This window comes from Vespa crabro, chromosome 3 (assembly GCF_910589235.1).
Source record: "Vespa crabro chromosome 3, iyVesCrab1.2, whole genome shotgun sequence".
NCBI lineage: Eukaryota > Metazoa > Arthropoda > Insecta > Hymenoptera > Vespidae > Vespa > Vespa crabro.
Window position 1 is genome coordinate 14,003,190 of NC_060957.1, and position 17,372 is coordinate 14,020,561.

Consider the following 17,372-nt stretch of genomic DNA (forward strand, 5'->3'; position numbering starts at 1 on the left):
AGTTCTTGATGTATAAAGAGTCGAGGAAAGAGCCATTCTGATATTTTTTGATTTCGTAAGATGTTTCGTCCAATTCATAAACGTGTATAATATCACGCAAAGTTCCAATGATTTTGTTTAAGATCGACATAACGGTCAATTTTATAACATTTTTGTATGATCGATGTAATTTCTTCCATTTTATTTGTGTACCTTAGGGTGTTTTAACTCGATAATCCATTAATGTAAAATGAGGATCTTATCCTCGATAAATGGTCAATACTAATAGAAAATTTATATCACTTGAATCTAGCACCAAATATATAAATGAAATTGTTCGTTACGATAAAAAAATCGATCAAATGTACATTTTTTTTCTTTTCCTTTCTTTTTTTTTTTTTTTATTCTAAATAATTATCAATAATCCTTTATATGGATGAGCGAAAATTGTTTAGTATTGATACAAAAATTAGTCCTTTTTTTTTTTTTTTTTTTTTTTTTTTTTAAGTTCTCGGTATATCTTATAGTTTGATATGGAATTATTTATCTTATATTATTACAATAGCGTACTATCCGTGTGCGTTTTTACTATTTAAATATATCACATATTTAAAAATCGTTTTCAAACGAAGTCAAAATTTATTGATTAATTGTAATATAGTGAAAGTTTAAATAAATCAAAATTTATCGATTAATTGCAATATGTGTTGTTGCTCTGCTTCCCTCCATTCCGTGTCTCCAGCATCTCCAAGATTCCCAGCATATTCTATAGAATCATAAATAAATCAAGTTTAGTAAAAAAATAAGCCCTTTGGAAAATATTTTTATTACATTTTTTTATATATACTTTTACCTCTCATAATATGTCTGATTGTTTTAAGAGATGCTCGTCTTTGAGCTAAAATTCTTGTAACTCTTTGTTTGACTTGAGGGGGACAACCTGTACAAGCTTCTAAAAGAACGTAATCTACCAATTGCAATATAAATAATCCTCCATCTAATCGTCTAAGATAAGATTCTTCTTCATCTTCGTCATCCTAAATTTTAAAATAATATAATTCATTAATATTACATTAATAATGAATGTAAAGGAAAAATTCATGTTTAATTGTATTATATTAACTTTTGCAGTTTTCTCAACTTCCTCGACTTTTTCTAAATATTTAAAATGTAATTCCATTAATCTGTCCACTTTTTCATAATCATTTTCTGTAAATTTACTAAGTAATCTCTGACGTTGTTGTCCTTTACAATTTCTCAACATACTTGCTATTATTGATACCACATGTTCTGCAAATAGATTTAATTTTATATAAACAAAATTTTTTGCAGTAAGTTAATTAATCTTATTATTTTTTACCTTCATGTTCTTCCGCTGTAAGCATTCGTTTCCTATTTTTAGTTGGAGTTTTCATAAAAAGAGGAAAGATTGTTCTAAGTCCAAGTATGTCAACAAATTTACTACAATTATCTTTACCGTCAGGTCCATTCATAGCATGATCTAAGACCTACAATATTTTCATACAATATTTTATCTTCGAAAAAAAAAAAAAGAAAAGGGAAAAGAAACTTACCTTGAGAGAACCGTTACGTGACATTTTTTTTTCTCGCAACATTAAATTCATTAACTGTAATCCTTCACCACGTAAAAATCTATCTCTATTTACAGTAGCCATTAAACTCGAGCATAAAACATTAAATAGATTTTCCATCATTTCTTGTTCTTCGGCAGTTTGGGGATCGTGTCTTTTGTAGTACTGCAAATAATAAACAATATTAAAATAATGCGAAATAAAATTAAGTTCTAATAAATATAAGCAATAAACATATATAATGGAAGAAACAGAACATACAGCTAATTGTTGTAACAGTACATCAATACCATCGAGATCACCTAGAAGTAGCCTATTCTCAGGTGTGTTTTGTACAAGAATTGATAAAAGTTCACTGGCGTAAAGTTTATTCGCGTCAAATGGCATCTTTGCTTTAATTCTACGTAACAACCATTGCATTAAGCCTTGTTTCCCTGCATCAGTACATAATTCTGGTCTAAATTCCAATAAATTTTCAAATATGGCTGTAATAAATATAATAGATTTAATATAATTATACGCAAATATATTTTGAATATATAAAATAATACATACCAAGTGTATTATGTACTCCATCACTTTCTTCTTTTACATTTTCATCTAACCTTTCCAAATTTTGTACAAGTAGAGCACTAACTTGCTGTTCCAATAAAGCATCTATAAGAGTATCTGCTCCCTCTTGACTCTCATGTAAAATATCAACGTCTGTAAGTTCTTGCAAAAGATCCACTATACCAACTGCTATATCTGTATTTTCATGAGATAATAATTCAAGTAATGAAGGTACTGCACCAAGTTCTACCATTAATGGATAAAGATCTGGATTAGTTGCAACAACATGTAATTCTTGAAGTGTTTCATGAAGTTCTACTTCAGATTCTATAAATCTAGGAAATTTATAAAAAATACAATTAAAAGGATTTTATATAAAGTATACGTTCAAAGATTAAATCAAAATACATTTGACATACTTTTCTGGCTGATCTGGAAATTTAACTCTCATTTCTTGATTTCTAAGAGCTCTTTTTTCAAATAGTAAAACCATCCTTTTTAGCGTAGCTTCGTCCAATGCCTCTACTTCAGGTGCTTCAGTCTCTACATATTTTAAAATGTCTTGTTTTTCTTTTTCTGTTAATTGCGGCTCAACTACATCATTGGCAGGTGAAGGCAATGCAGCCCTTATCGGAGTCGGAGGTTCATTATTTCTAATTGGAGTCTGTCCATCTGTCTCCCTTAATTGTCTTTGACGTGCATGATATGGTGTTTTAATAACTCTCTTTGGTTTCTTAGAACTTTCCCATTCTTCGTCGTCTTCTTCCTCCCCAATTGTTGGACGCTTCGGTGTGTTAGGTGGCTAGATAAATAATATTTATCTATTAATATGTACATAAGATTTTATAATCAAGTTAATTCATATAACGAAAATACATTCAAATAAACAACAATGAAAATACTTTGAAAAGTAAGGTTAAGTATATAACGTAATTGAATATAAGATTTTTATATTTTCATTTTCTAAATGACCTATATGTAATTTATAGAAATTACCTTATAAGATAATAATTCACCAATATCCATATCAAAAATATGCACTAAAATTATTTCTTTATTTACATAGATATATTTAGTATAATGTCACACCAGTAAGCGTCATTGACTTTAATAACAAGATGGCGCTGCAAACATTCATTTATAAAGTGATACAATTTTTGACAGATATCAAATAATTTAACTATTAAATAAGTGTCAAATAAATTATATCACATTAACATTAACAAACTATTAGGAAAAAAATAATTAAAATTTACATTTAATTTAATTTAATCTTTTATTGTTGATTAAAATTTATTTGTGGTTATAACTTGTAATTATGTATGTCATATCAAAGATGTCGCCTCTTTCCTATGCTTGGATACATTCAATATGTTCAATGTATGTTTGCAGGTACACGTCATAAGTGTATCGTACGATTATTGTTAAAACTTAGTTTTACAAAAAATTTTTGACATAAGTTTATCTAAAATATGGAGACGTTATATCATCAAACGAATAAATTGGTTCAAGAAACGCAACATCTTTTCTCACAATTGGAAAAAAATCCTTCTAACCTGGATTTAAAGGAAATAGAAAATGCCATAGAATCCAAAATCAGTCTCATCAACAGGTAGTCAAAGCAACAATTTTATTATTGCTTTTACTAATTATTTTTGCTAGTAATAGTTTATGACTTATTTACTAAATGTAAGTTTTAACAAATGCTTTCAGTAATTGTGAACGACTTGATGTACTTTGTTTAAAAGGATCTATTTCACCTATTTCACCTTTCAAAAGACAAAATGCAAAAATGAGAGTAGATCAACTTAAATACGACAGTCGTCATTTGAATGCTGCTTTGAATACTTGGAGAAATCAATTAATTAGAAAGCAACGAGAAGAAGCAGAGCGGGAGGCATTATTGTCGCAAACATTTACTACAAATGATCATATCGATATTATGATAGATCAAAATATGCAACATAATTATAGTTTGCGAAATGCAGTAAACGGTGTAGATGATCTTATTTCTCATGGTACAGGAATCTTAGATAATTTAAGATCACAAAGAATTACTTTAAAGGGAGCTCACAAACGTTTGGTAGATATTGGTAACACCTTAGGTCTTTCAAATACAACTATGAGACTTATAGAACAAAGAGCTCGTCAAGATGGATTTATTTTATTCTGTGGTATGCTTTTAACATGCTTAGTGATAATTCTAGTCATTATTTACTTTACGTAAAGAAAAAGAAAGAAAGAGAGAGAGAGAGAGAGAAATAAGTAAACAACGAAAAACTTGTATGTTTATATACATGTTTGACACACTCCAACAAATATATTCAATATTGTTTTATCCAGAATATTAAAGTTTTGATCTTGATGTGAACCGTGTGTTAAAATTATTAGGAAAATTTCAATATAAATATGTATATATATATATTTAAATAAATGAGACGAATTTAAAGATTAATGTAGTAACTTCAGACTGAAAGACATACACTCTATAATGATTTCACAATGTCAGCAATATCATTTAATTCCAAGCGAGACGTTCCGTGTAAATCTTTCTTTGTGTGATTCTGAAGGAGCCTTTCTCCCACTTCTAAGGGTTTACTGGTCGAAGAAGTAGGGAGGGTAAACCTCCAAGTCCCCTTCTCTCGATTCCCCTACCATAATTTCTACCATAACACCGTTTACAAACGCATCATTCTACGTTGTGACTGCTGACGGAGTTAGTGGTGTCTGATTCTTCTCGAGATAACATCTACGAAAAGTTTATTTATTCGCTTTAAAGCAGCAACTTGCCGAAGAAAATCGATTATCCGGCGGCCCTGGATGGGTTTGAATACAGTCCACGTTTTTTTATTTTATTCGTGACTAGATCCACACTCATCCAAGGATACCGGGCTTTAAATTCGATCTAATCATTTTTCAAATCGTTTATTCCCTGATTAATTTTACTTGTGAAAAAGAACATTATTATTTATTATATTTTTAATATTTAATATATCAATTGGATTATACGAATTGTATATTAATTTCAAGCAATACATCTAATTATATACATATTTCGAAGTTGATTTCGCTTGTCCTATTGTAGAAAAGATATATATACATACATATATATATATATATATATATATATATATATATATACATATATATATATATATATATTTATATGTATATTTTTTCTTTTACATAAAGTGAAGAAAAAAGAGAAAATTATATAAAATTAAAGTAAGATGTTGTACATTCTTACCAAGAGATCTAACACGTAAACGAAAGATTCTCACAACTCAAGCCGATGGCCGTGGGATTCCTTTCAGTTTCTTTGTGTATGAACACCTGCCGTGTTCCCCTCCAATCTTCTCCCCTTTCCCTTCGAAACATCAATCCTACCCCCTTAACCTCTCCCACCGAAATAACGGTAAAAACTTGCTTATATTCTTAAAACTTTGTACTACTATACTACGTACCTTCAAATAAATAATTTGAAGGACGATTATACATTTTACTACTTTATTAATAACTATGTATATGTATATATATATATATATGTATATATTTCGTGTAACTTTGTCAATCAAAATGTTATTTGTTTCATTGGAAAACAAAATAAACAAAAAAAAAAAAAAATAATCGATTACTAAATTATGTTATGTACGTATTATAATATTAAAATGATATTTAAAATATCACAATTCGTTTATCCCTTAATCAATTGTCGTTTCTCTAATTGTTCTTTTTTTGCATAGATAAGTACATTAAATATGAAGACATTTTAAATATTATAAAGTTTACAATATAATTTTCAAATATATTGCTAAAATGTTCATATATTTATATTACGAAAAGTTTTTTTAGAGCCACGCTCATACCTATTTCTTTTTTAAAATCTTCATAAAAGATAATAAACTATATTTCAGATATAATCAAAATGTAAAAAAGATATTAATTAAATAAATATAATTTTATGATAGTATAATGAGGTATGAATATGGATCTATTTGCAAATGTGACAATTACTTATTCATTAACATTATATCAGATAAGATTAAATTTACAAAATATTAGGACAATATGAAGTTTTCTTTTTTTTTTTCTTCTCAGATCATTATAATTTATATCAAGTGCTTTGCGATTCTAAACTTAATTGTGCTACAAGAGTGTGTTCTTCCTGAATATCAAAATCGAAAGACATATCAGGATCCTCTTGAATTTCTTCTAATGCACGTTTAATTTGTGCATGTAACTGGACAGCTACTTTTTTCACAGCTAAATGATTCTGTTTTATTTGTTTTGCACAAGAAAGAGCACCATTCCAGGACGAAGCACTGGTGTGTGCAAGGTAAAGTTCTTTCCATAATTGAATACTGATAGGTGCAACACTAGGCCAAATAACTCCAGGATTTGGATCATACAAAGGATTTAACCATTTTTCTAATACTTCTGGTTGATTCATGTAGGACCATAAGCTATAAGTATGTTCAGACAATTGAAGTTGAACTCTTTCTGCTTCTGAATCACCTATAAAAGTAATATATAATTAATATATTAAAGTATTTCGAAAATTTGTATAAATTTATTAATAATATACCTAAAAATGTTCCGTATTCTGAACAGTAGCTATGTTTATACAATTCTATCAATAAATCCACCTTATATTCGAAACTAAATTGAAATTGATAATAAAGCTGGTAAAGACAATCGAGAAAAAGTAAGAATGTTGGAGCATGTGTTGGACTTTGAGAATGAGAAGGATGATATGGTCCATGCCGTGTACGAGTAAAAAATTGATGACCAGCTTGTAACCATTCTCGTTCTATAAGAGCTTGTAGACCACGTACGGTACGACAATCAGGATTTAATATTGCTTGTGCCAAACTTGTCACAACTAATGTTGAATCTCTACCTGTACTTCCTACAATGGACAAAAAAAAAAATATATATATATATATATATATTTATCTGTATTATATTATTATTTATAATTGGTAAGAATATATTTATTCCTTATACCATGAACTAATACAGCTGCAACTTCCTGATGAAGACACTGAGCAGTTACGCAAGCAGCATTTAAAGCACTTTGAATGGCAGTTAACCATCCACTGCTTTCAAGTCTAGACAACCATTGCGATGTAGAACTAGTTACATCATTACAAGCCTCTATTAATTTGAAAAAGCTGTCTGCTAAATCATGAGGCCGTGGCACCGCTTTATGCACTTTTCTCCATTGAGGATAAGCAGCATCCATTTCTGTACCACCACCCTTAGCTCTTGAACTTTGAGCTTGGGTAATAGATCTTGTATCTACTATATACCTGGCAATAAGTTTCCCTTCAATCATTCTAAATTGTAGTTGAATTATTTTATGGCAATGATTAATACATACCCTCGTCTTCCAGGACCTAAAACTGCATTTAATAATCTTTCATCTTCTTTACATCTTTTACCAGTAGCACCGCACATTGGCTGACTACTACGTAATAAAACACTCTATAAAAATGAAATACGTAAAATTAAATATTTTTATGTTTTCTTAATAATAATAAAATAGCATTGATTGTTTTATTCTTACCCCGCCTTCATGTCTATAACATAAAACAGGAAATCTACCGCCATCTCGAAAACTAGCAGAAGATATTATAACTTTATCTTCTATGTGTCTAGGTACTATAACAGCTGATGGGTAAGAATTACAAACTTTGTAATCTATATTCAAATAACTGATTCTCCATTCATCTGCATATGCAGCCAATAATCTAGACCATTCTGAAACAGGAGCAAATGCTGTCCATCCATCTTCTATTTGTATTACATTTGTTGCTTTTGGTCTATAGAAAAAGGGATATTGAAGTGTTTGTTCTGTAAAAGTACATAATGCATTATATAATGACAATGAATGGCATATTATATTATTAAAAATAATAGATCTAAATATAGCTACCTAATGATGCTAATCTTTCTATAGACAACATAACGCTGATTAAATCGTCGGTAGAATTAATATCCAACTGAAGTACACGAAAATCTTTACATTTTAATATGATACTACCTCCAGGACTTTGAGTATTTAATTTTTTTTCTATTACATCGATATTCCTATATATAAGCTAAGAAAAGTAGATAATATCAGTAACGTTTATAAAATGAATAAAATATAATACTAATATTTATATAATATCTATTAATCTAATTTAATATTATTGATTTAATCTAATATTATTATACAAATCTCACCCATAATTCCTGTTCATCACCTTGTCTTGAAGATAAGATAAGATTATGGCTACTAATACATAATGTTCCTTCCAAACTTTTATTATTACCATCACTTTTGTCAATTAATACAACATTGTCCACCTTCGGAATCAAAATTAAATGTCCACATTCCATTTTATATATAAATTTTAATTTTTATATCTATTGACAAATAATTGAAACACAAAGAAACACTTTGACAGATCAACATAACCTAAGAATGTGACAATAGATCGCTGTCAATGAATAATACACGTATATGATGAGTTAAATTGACACTTCAAATAAAATGGTAATTTACAAAATTTGTTTATCGTTAATGTATACACATTTTTCATATATTTCTATTCTAACTCAAGAAGGCATCTGTTAACTTTCTGTTTGTTATCGATAGGGTTTATAAGCTATCTATATTTATTGAGTTTCCATGTTCTCTGTGTGGTGTCATGAAATATCACCATATACGTGTTGCGCGTATGTATGTGTCGTTTCGCAAGAGTATTTAGAATAGTCACGTGACTAATTCTTTCTCTAACCTCACTTGTCACTTACTATGTTTGTAACAGTGTCTTAAATGGCTTACAATATCGAATTAATTCAATACTACTTGTAAGTTAAATAACTTTATATGTATATATATAGACACACCCACATACACATATATACAAGGAACATTTGTTCAATTGTTTATTTTGAGGTTATTTTGATGAATTATATTTCAGAAGTTATACAATCGATTACTTCGTAGCATTACATTGTATTATTTTAAAGAAGTCAACGAAGGATGACAATGAGGAGGATAATAATAAATATTTATATAACGATAGCATCTTCGATAATTACAAATATGGTATTATAAATTTTGTATAATTTACTAGATTGGACGTGTTTTTAATTTATAAAAACTCTAACCTCATTCACGGGGTGTTAACATTTCTATCGCAATATAATTTTTTTATGTATAATTTTTTAAAAGGAACATTCTTGTTACATGATATTAATAACAATATTTTTCATTATTTACAGAATTGACAGGTTTCATAATTTTGAACAATAGTTATGAAGTATAAGTTTTAACGAAATATCACGTGACCAATTATCAATTCAATATAACGTCGAAAGATGGAACCACTAAAGAGGCAAAGTTGGCATATAGGAAAAGGAAAGAAATCTCTGGGGTAAAGTCGTGTGAGTTGGTGTTGTCGGTTTTAATTCACAGCTATCCATATTATGTGGTAGGTAATATATTTAACAGAATATAATTATCAATATTAAATTTATTCTTGGATCGACAAATTACTATAGAAATTTTCTAGGAAGTAATTGCTTTGTCCACATTTTTCATAACAAAGCACTACTTCTATGAGTATTTTTATACGCATACATATATGTCTGAGATATATATATATGTGTGGATGGGATATATGAACGATTTGTACATTATCAATATATGTATATGAATATATGTACTACCTACCATAGAAATATACGTGGAACATTATTAAGTTTCATCATTTTTAATGTAAGTTCCTTTTTTATTTTCACTACAATACAATATTCACTAATGCATAAATTACTGATTAGATATGTTGGTAACATATATCATGTAGCTGGTCTATTTTTTCTCAAGTATAATTTTATATAAATTCCTTTAGCATGATGTTATATATAATGCTGTCTATAAATTTATAATATCTACTTTTCCAAAAATCGATACTGTTCCAACTAGTTTGTAGGAATTAGTGAATATATCTGTACATGTAAAATATTTGTATATGCATTTATGGACGTGATCTAATGATATCAAGTTACACATATGTTTTCCTCTTACACAATAATTTAATTAATTATGTTATTTTATTATATGCTTTATTCTCATAACATTCTATTATGCCAGATAACATGTTATGTTTTATTATTCACTTATTTTAGATATTATTATTGTTGCATATATCCAAATAAATATATATATATATATATATATATATATATATATATATACACACACATATGTAGATTTTTTTTATTTTATTAGACATAAAAGTATTTTTTAAAGATACATGAATTATGTAATTCTTATTAATTGATAATTCATAACACATAAAATGGTAATGTCTTTTTTATTTGAAATATCAAGAAAATAATGAATGTTCATGTATTCTCTCATTTAGTAATCTGTAAAAATAAATATGGATACCTCAACAAAGTTGAATGATGATACTGAATTAGAAACAATAAGCCAATGTTCAGTTTTGAGTGAATCAAAAAATGATTCATTAGAACATACTCATCAAGTTGACGCTACAAATGTTGCTCAGAAAGAAAAACAAAATGTAGACGAAGTCAATGATATCAAAGATGCAATAAATGAAGTTGATATAAATGAAAGTGATTCAGAAGATATTGTCACCCCGACTATCGATAAGCAAGATAATATCGAAGTAGAAGAAATAAAAACGGAACAGGAAAATGAAAATTTGACAGATGATACATCATCGAATGCAGATACTGTGAAAGAAAGTTGTGAAGATTCTACGACAGATACAACAGAAAATAATATTGATAATATAAAAAGAAAGCGTAGAACTTCAAGGTAATTTCTACATTGTTAAATCATTTTAATTCTTTTAATTATTTGAATATCATTATTTGTTATAAACATCATTAATAATGATTTATAGTACACAAGAAAGTGCTTCACTTTCTGAAGAAAATGAAGTTAAAAGCAAACGAAAAAAATTGAAAAATGCAAATGATAAATATTGTTGGAGGTGTCACAAAGATTCAACAGAAGTACATTGTAGTGCTTGTCCGCGATCGTGGCATCGTAGATGTTTGGGAGGTACACCACCGATTTCTGTTCATAACTGGATTTGTGGCGAATGTGCTACAATATTGAAAGCAGAAAATGCAGAAACGCGTTCTGTTGCAATGGCACAATTATCAGTTGATCAATTATGTATGTTGCTTAAAAATGTAGTTCAAAGAATGCGTGAATATTCGGGTGTATGTATGGATTTAATTTCCTATTATATTCTTATTTTACTAAATTATTTTTAAACTTTTCTTTTATTGTTTTTCTTTTGCCAATAAATTAATTTATTTTTCTAGTCTGAGCCATTTTGGAAGCCTGTAGAACTCAATGAAGCTCAAAACTACTTGGATTATGTTGTTAAACCAATGGATTTAAATCTTTTAGAATCTAATGTACGTTTAAAACTTTATGGCAGTACTGATGCATTTATGTCTGATGCAAAATGGATACAGCACAATTGCATTGTTTATAATACATGTACGTAAGATAGATTGTAATTATATACATATCACATTGTTATGGAATAATCCTAATAACTAAAGTCTTCTACAGGTGGTGGAGTTTATGCTGATACATCTAAATTAACCAATACTGCAAAACAAATAATTAAAGTGGCACGTCAAGAGGTATCAGAAATTGAGGCTTGTCCTGATTGTTATGCACATTCGCGTAACTTATTTAGGCCACAACCTTCATGGTTTATCGAGCCTTGTCGTCAACCACATCCACTTGTATGGGCTAAATTGAAAGGTTTTCCTTTTTGGCCTGCTAAAGCTATGCCAAGATTAAATTCTCAAGGTTTTGTAGATGTTCGTTTTTTCGGCGAACACGATCGGGCATGGATACCACCTCGAGATCTTTATTTATATTCTGAATATCCACCTGTTCCATTGCCTCGAAAAAGAAAAGTAGATATGGACGAATGCGTTAGAGAAATTACCCGACACTGTCGTAAACTTGAGCTTGTATTTGGTAAATTTAAATTTGCACCACCGAAAGTACAATACAATCCGCACGATCCAATGCAAATAAAACTTATGCTACCGAACTACGATCCACTTCAACCAAATAATTGTACATCTTCTGAATTTTTGGTACCTAAAAAGAAGGCTGCTTTTCGAAAACGTAATCTTTCTGTCAAGGATAAATCACAAACTGAAACTTCTGCTATTGACTACAAACTTGATTCTGATATGATTGCTTCTGACGATGAAAATAAATCCCGAAATAAAACACAGAAATTAACCACTTCTGATCAATCTTCTCCAAGCTCAGACAGTAGTATTAATTTAGATATGCAGCAAAGTGAATTTAAGAAGAAATTGATTAACATGGAAAACAAGACGTCTATGGAAGATGTATCAGCAGAAGAAAATGAATCTATTAAATCAGATCAAAAGAATATCGATGAAAATAATACAAGTGCTCATCTACAAAGATCTAATGAGTCTAATGTATCTGTATCAAAAAGTAATTTACATGACAATTTAACACCTACTGACCAAGTTTCAAAACAAAGTGAACCTTTAAAAATGGAGCAAACATCGAAGAAACATTCCATTGTAAAACCTACTGCCAATAAAAGTAATGTTACTGAAATTTTAAAAATAACATCTAGGCTCAATAAAAGTACTGCTAAAGTTTATAAGCCAAAAACAAGGTTAGTTGACAAGTTAAATGCAGAAAAAGCTTTAAAATCTTTTTCAGAAAGTGAACAAAAAAATAAAACAGGATTAACAAACAAGGAATCAATCGTTCCACTTACTCTATCTTTATTACAAAGTGACAAACACGATCTACCGAATAAAACAATAACAAATCCAACTGTCACGTCATCTGTTTCTACATTCGCTACCATATCACAAAACATACGATCTTTTGCATCATATTCAACATTAGGTCAAACAACACTTGTGACAAATAATAAATCGGTGGATACAGTACAACAGTCTACATTAACAGAGGGTAATTCAACAAATAAAGAAAGTTGCACAATTACAAAATCAGGTTCAAAAGAACAAAAAAAGGAGAGCAGAGCAAAAAAATCTTTCTCTATCAAACCATCTGTTTATCCACAAGTTACACTTCATTCATCATCGAATACATTATCTAGTTCAACAGAATCTATTCCAACTCCTCAGAAAGATTATTCCATTGGATATCAATTACTTCCTCCAGAAGCTGGACCACTTAGTGCTCGTTTGTATCATGGTGCTGAAGAATTAGCAAAAAGAATGGCTCAGTTAATGGAGGAAGCATATAGAGAAGCTGCTCATAACAGTCAAAATTGTGAAGATGATACCACCGATGAGCGTCATGCCACAGTACACTTTTTACGACTACAGATTGAACGCATGAGGTGGCAACATCAACAACAATTAGCAGAACTAAAACACAATACTGGTATCTTATAATGTTTTGTAACATTTTAGCATAACAATTTAGTATGACAATTTTAATTTACCCTTATAATTTTTAGATCGTATGTTAAGAGAAATGAAAGCAAGTCTGGAAGCAGAACGGCTTCGAGCTATCGAAGAAACTCGTAGAGAAATAGAACAAGAAAAAATGAAATGTATCGAAGAGACAAAACGTAAACAATGGTGTGCTATGTGTCATCGTGAAGCATTATTTTATTGTTGCTGGAATACAGCTTATTGTGATTATTCATGTCAGCAGTCTCATTGGCCAACTCATATGAGAACATGTGCTCAAAAGCCTTCTTTTACTACAATAGTTACAACTACAGCCGTAGGATCAAGTCAACAACAGGTAATACCAAAGTTCATCATAATATATGTACAGGATGTATCGTAAAGTATACAGAGCCATTGGTGTAAGTCTGTAATGTTGAAAATCAAAAATACTAAATAATAAAGTATTACTGTAAAGATACTTAATATAATACCATTTGCTTTTTACAGTAACAGATTTCTATTTATATATTTCTACTGGCTTAATGTGTCAATCTGATCAAATGGAATTATTATTATTATAGGCAACATATACTTTGTGATATAACGAAGAGAAAAAAATAGAGTTTATTTTTTAGCAAGGTATCACCTAAATGACTAATTCACAATAAGTCGTTAAAGTATAATATTCGTCTTTAAAAAGATAACATAATTTTATTAATTCATGAAAATACTTGGACAATTTTACAATTCAGATATATATATATATATATATATATATATATATATATATATATATACAAGGCTTACACTACATATGCTCTGAACTTTTAAAATTTTGAAGTATTATTCGTAAATGTTCTCTTTGCAATATCATTATTGTGTTAAATGTTTTACTTTATTTTCAGAATATTAATACGAAAGTAAGTAACCCTGCGTGCAGAGCTTATTCTTTACCACATAATAAATCACCTGGATTATCAAAGTCTCATTATGTTTCATGTTCTAAAAATGAAGACAAATAAAATCTTTCATTATAGATGTCACGTTAAAACTATTTGCAATCAATAATATAGTTCAATACACATTGTGTAAACTGATTTTAAATAGCTATTTTAAATAATTTTGTCTAAATACATCTTGTCAATTATATATTGATATTAGCTATTAGAATAGAATAATCGTAGACATTAAATATTTGGTTGTATATTTGTGATGCATTAAGTCAAATATCTTAAAATTGAAAATAAAAGTAATTTTATAAAAATGTGTATGTATGTAAATATTGGTGATTGAACAAGTATTTACTTTGTAAAAATGGATTTAATACGTAAAAACTTTATATTAATATAAAAAATGAAAAGTTGAATAGTCTCTGAACAGATGTATTACTAGAAAAATTATGTTTACTATATACATATAGTATGTTAAGTACATCATAACTTCGAACTCTTGGAATACATAATTGGTACTAATAAAAAGTAACAGTAATTCAAAAATAAATTACCTACTATTATTATGCTTATAACAAGCAACATAATAACATGTAAAAAAATTTTTCTCTACTATATGATTCAGAAAGGTAATTGGTTTTTACACAATAATAATTTTACACATTTTGTCATCCGGAGATAATTTTATTTACAAAATTACATGCTTATTTAGCTTTCTTGCTCTTAATTTTTCTCATATAGAATTCTAATTCTTTACCTTCGAGAATATAACCATCAGCTCTTCCACATTGACCAGGTCTACTGGCTATACAAGCTGCAATCGAATAAATATTGGTCAGATATATATGAATATATAAATTTATATAATAATAATGAAAAATTATTAAAGATATAATACCAAGAACTCGTCCCGTAGAAAATTGTTCTTCTAAGGCTGGTTCAACTTTGGCGAATCGTTGCCTTGCTTTGTACTTGGCTTCTGTTTTCTTCGACCGTTTCTTGTTAAGAACTTCTTCCTCTGCTTCTGTCTGAAATATTTAATTCCATTTTATTTCCTATAAACTATTCCAGAAATACCTTCGTAGATCAAGTGCACAAATATATTTGATGCTTAACCTACCAATTTTGCACCTCGCTTGCGTCCCAATGGAAGAGCATAATGGCCTTCATACCACTGTCTGAATGGTGTGGCATCAATAGTAACAATTGCATTCTTTACAAGAGTTTTTGTACGAACTAATTCATTGTTTGATGCATTGTATACAACGTCGATAACGCGAGTTTTTCTTGTAGTACATTCAGATCCCCAGGAAAAATTTCCTGTATCCAATCGAAGTGCCCTATACTTCTTATTTCCACCACGGGTGCGTACCTTATCACAAAAAAATAATACGCATCAATTATGTAATTAAAGAAAAAAAACAACAAATTACATTGATTATGTATAAATCAGTTCGCTGTGGGAAAATGTCAACATAACTCTCAGAGTAGGTAAGGTGATCATCATTACTTAATAAAATGATAAATACAAAATTTACTGTAATAGACTTTTAAAAATTTATGCAGTTTAATAAACTATTCACACTTTTATCTGAATCTTAAACTTACTGTGTGAATGCGTTGAGGTCCAAGTTTAGTATTTGCGGCTGGACGACCTAATTCAAACTTTCTCTTCTTTCGGATAGGCTTCCTCTTTCCACCAGTTGCTCTCCTCTTATGCCAATGATCCCGCGATATACCTATTCATTAAAACATCTATATACGTTTTACTTGAACATACATAAAATCTCATTACAAACTTCTAATTATTCGAATGTTTATTATTAATTCAATGTAGTGTCATTTCTAACAAATTTTAAAACGTATCTCCATATGCGAAAGAGTAATATCGACTAAGTTTGCATTAATATATATTTTTATATATTATAAAATATTGTACAAATATTTTGAAAAGTGGTTCTAACCATTAAATTGTTGATATAATTTAAACAAATTTTTAGGACAAATTTTAAAATAATATAATATTGAATCTCTAGATTATCACATTATATATAAATTTTTCATATTTTGTAAAGATGTTTTTCACGGAAAATGCAGATGTAATTCGATAAAAACAAACTTTTGTAAAACCGAGAAACTCACCCATCTCGTCGGATTAAAAAAGAAACATAGAACTACTAAATGTCACTAAGATAGCTCTCCGTTTTAACGCTTATGCTTCATTCACATGTAGGCTATACGAGTACCTAATTATAATATGAATCCAATTTTTATTGAATAAACTTGACTCATAGAATCGTAATTAAATAAGCAACATAAACTTTAAATTGTAAATATTATCAAATATGTGTATATATATGTATATTTTACTTCGATAATTAATTCGTTTACTACTCACATTTATCAGAAAATTTCAACCAATAACTTGCTACTTCCTCTTTTTGAATATCAATGAGATTAAAATTATTATTAAAATGATACTAATGAATGATGAATAAATTATTTACTGTTAATTGAATTTAAAAACGATTTGCTGAAGGATTTAATCGAATATCATAGGATTTAAATTATAATAAAACTATGCATAGGACATATTTTGAATTGTAGGTTACGTACATTGTTGTGTTATAATTTGGCGGAATTTATAAGTTTTTGTAGTAAATAGTAGAAAAAAGATAATAATATTACAAGTAAAGAAAATGAGTACATTTTGGACATTGTGACCTATACAATTGTATGTATAGAATTTTAATTGCTAGCTAAAAGTATTCTATTGAATTTCAATCACTGTATGTGTCGTAACTTTCTTATTCCA

The 17,372-nt window shown here is 28.7% G+C and overlaps 5 protein-coding genes across 7 annotated transcripts; 2 read left to right on the forward strand and 3 right to left on the reverse strand.

The window, feature by feature from the left end:
- Positions 1-598: 598 nt before the first annotated feature.
- LOC124422964 (beta-catenin-like protein 1) lies at positions 599-3,247 on the reverse strand. The gene is made up of 9 exons (XM_046960134.1): positions 3,120-3,247; positions 2,543-2,925; positions 2,127-2,458; positions 1,833-2,056; positions 1,554-1,736; positions 1,340-1,487; positions 1,103-1,269; positions 833-1,016; positions 599-745 (listed from the first exon to the last, which is right to left on the reverse strand). Exons 1-9 carry the CDS (start codon positions 3,147-3,149, stop codon positions 657-659), a joined length of 1,740 nt encoding a protein of 579 aa, XP_046816090.1. The 5' UTR covers positions 3,150-3,247; the 3' UTR covers positions 599-656.
- A 225-nt stretch (positions 3,248-3,472) lies between these two features.
- LOC124422966 (Golgi SNAP receptor complex member 2) lies at positions 3,473-4,494 on the forward strand. The gene is made up of 2 exons (XM_046960137.1): positions 3,473-3,735; positions 3,837-4,494. The coding sequence occupies exons 1-2, from the start codon at positions 3,596-3,598 to the stop codon at positions 4,348-4,350; spliced, it is 654 nt and encodes a 217-aa protein (XP_046816093.1). The 5' UTR covers positions 3,473-3,595; the 3' UTR covers positions 4,351-4,494.
- Positions 4,495-6,096: 1,602 nt separating this feature from the next.
- Positions 6,097-8,814, reverse strand: LOC124422963 (myotubularin-related protein 9). The gene is made up of 7 exons (XM_046960133.1): positions 8,355-8,814; positions 8,062-8,227; positions 7,693-7,979; positions 7,507-7,610; positions 7,131-7,435; positions 6,709-7,032; positions 6,097-6,638 (listed from the first exon to the last, which is right to left on the reverse strand). Exons 1-7 carry the CDS (start codon positions 8,508-8,510, stop codon positions 6,238-6,240), a joined length of 1,743 nt encoding a protein of 580 aa, XP_046816089.1. The 5' UTR covers positions 8,511-8,814; the 3' UTR covers positions 6,097-6,237.
- A 48-nt stretch (positions 8,815-8,862) lies between these two features.
- On the forward strand, positions 8,863-15,107 carry LOC124422961 (protein kinase C-binding protein 1). Of its 3 annotated transcripts, XM_046960131.1 has the most exons (10): positions 8,863-8,984; positions 9,098-9,225; positions 9,402-9,610; positions 9,692-9,897; positions 10,547-10,968; positions 11,057-11,381; positions 11,487-11,667; positions 11,743-13,593; positions 13,670-13,962; positions 14,513-15,107. In XM_046960131.1, the coding sequence occupies exons 5-10, from the start codon at positions 10,565-10,567 to the stop codon at positions 14,627-14,629; spliced, it is 3,171 nt and encodes a 1,056-aa protein (XP_046816087.1). In that variant the 5' UTR covers positions 8,863-8,984; positions 9,098-9,225; positions 9,402-9,610; positions 9,692-9,897; positions 10,547-10,564; the 3' UTR covers positions 14,630-15,107. The 3 variants fall into 3 exon arrangements, with proteins under 3 accessions (XP_046816087.1, XP_046816088.1, XP_046816086.1); XM_046960132.1 differs by lacking the exon at positions 9,692-9,897 and having other exon boundaries at positions 9,402-9,563; XM_046960130.1 differs by lacking the exon at positions 9,692-9,897 and having other exon boundaries at positions 8,864-8,984.
- A 113-nt stretch (positions 15,108-15,220) lies between these two features.
- LOC124422967 (40S ribosomal protein S8) lies at positions 15,221-16,719 on the reverse strand. Its single transcript, XM_046960138.1, has 5 exons — positions 16,700-16,719; positions 16,166-16,296; positions 15,678-15,929; positions 15,456-15,585; positions 15,221-15,371 (listed from the first exon to the last, which is right to left on the reverse strand). Exons 1-5 carry the CDS (start codon positions 16,701-16,703, stop codon positions 15,262-15,264), a joined length of 627 nt encoding a protein of 208 aa, XP_046816094.1. The 5' UTR covers positions 16,704-16,719; the 3' UTR covers positions 15,221-15,261.
- Between the last annotated feature and the right edge of the window lie 653 nt (positions 16,720-17,372).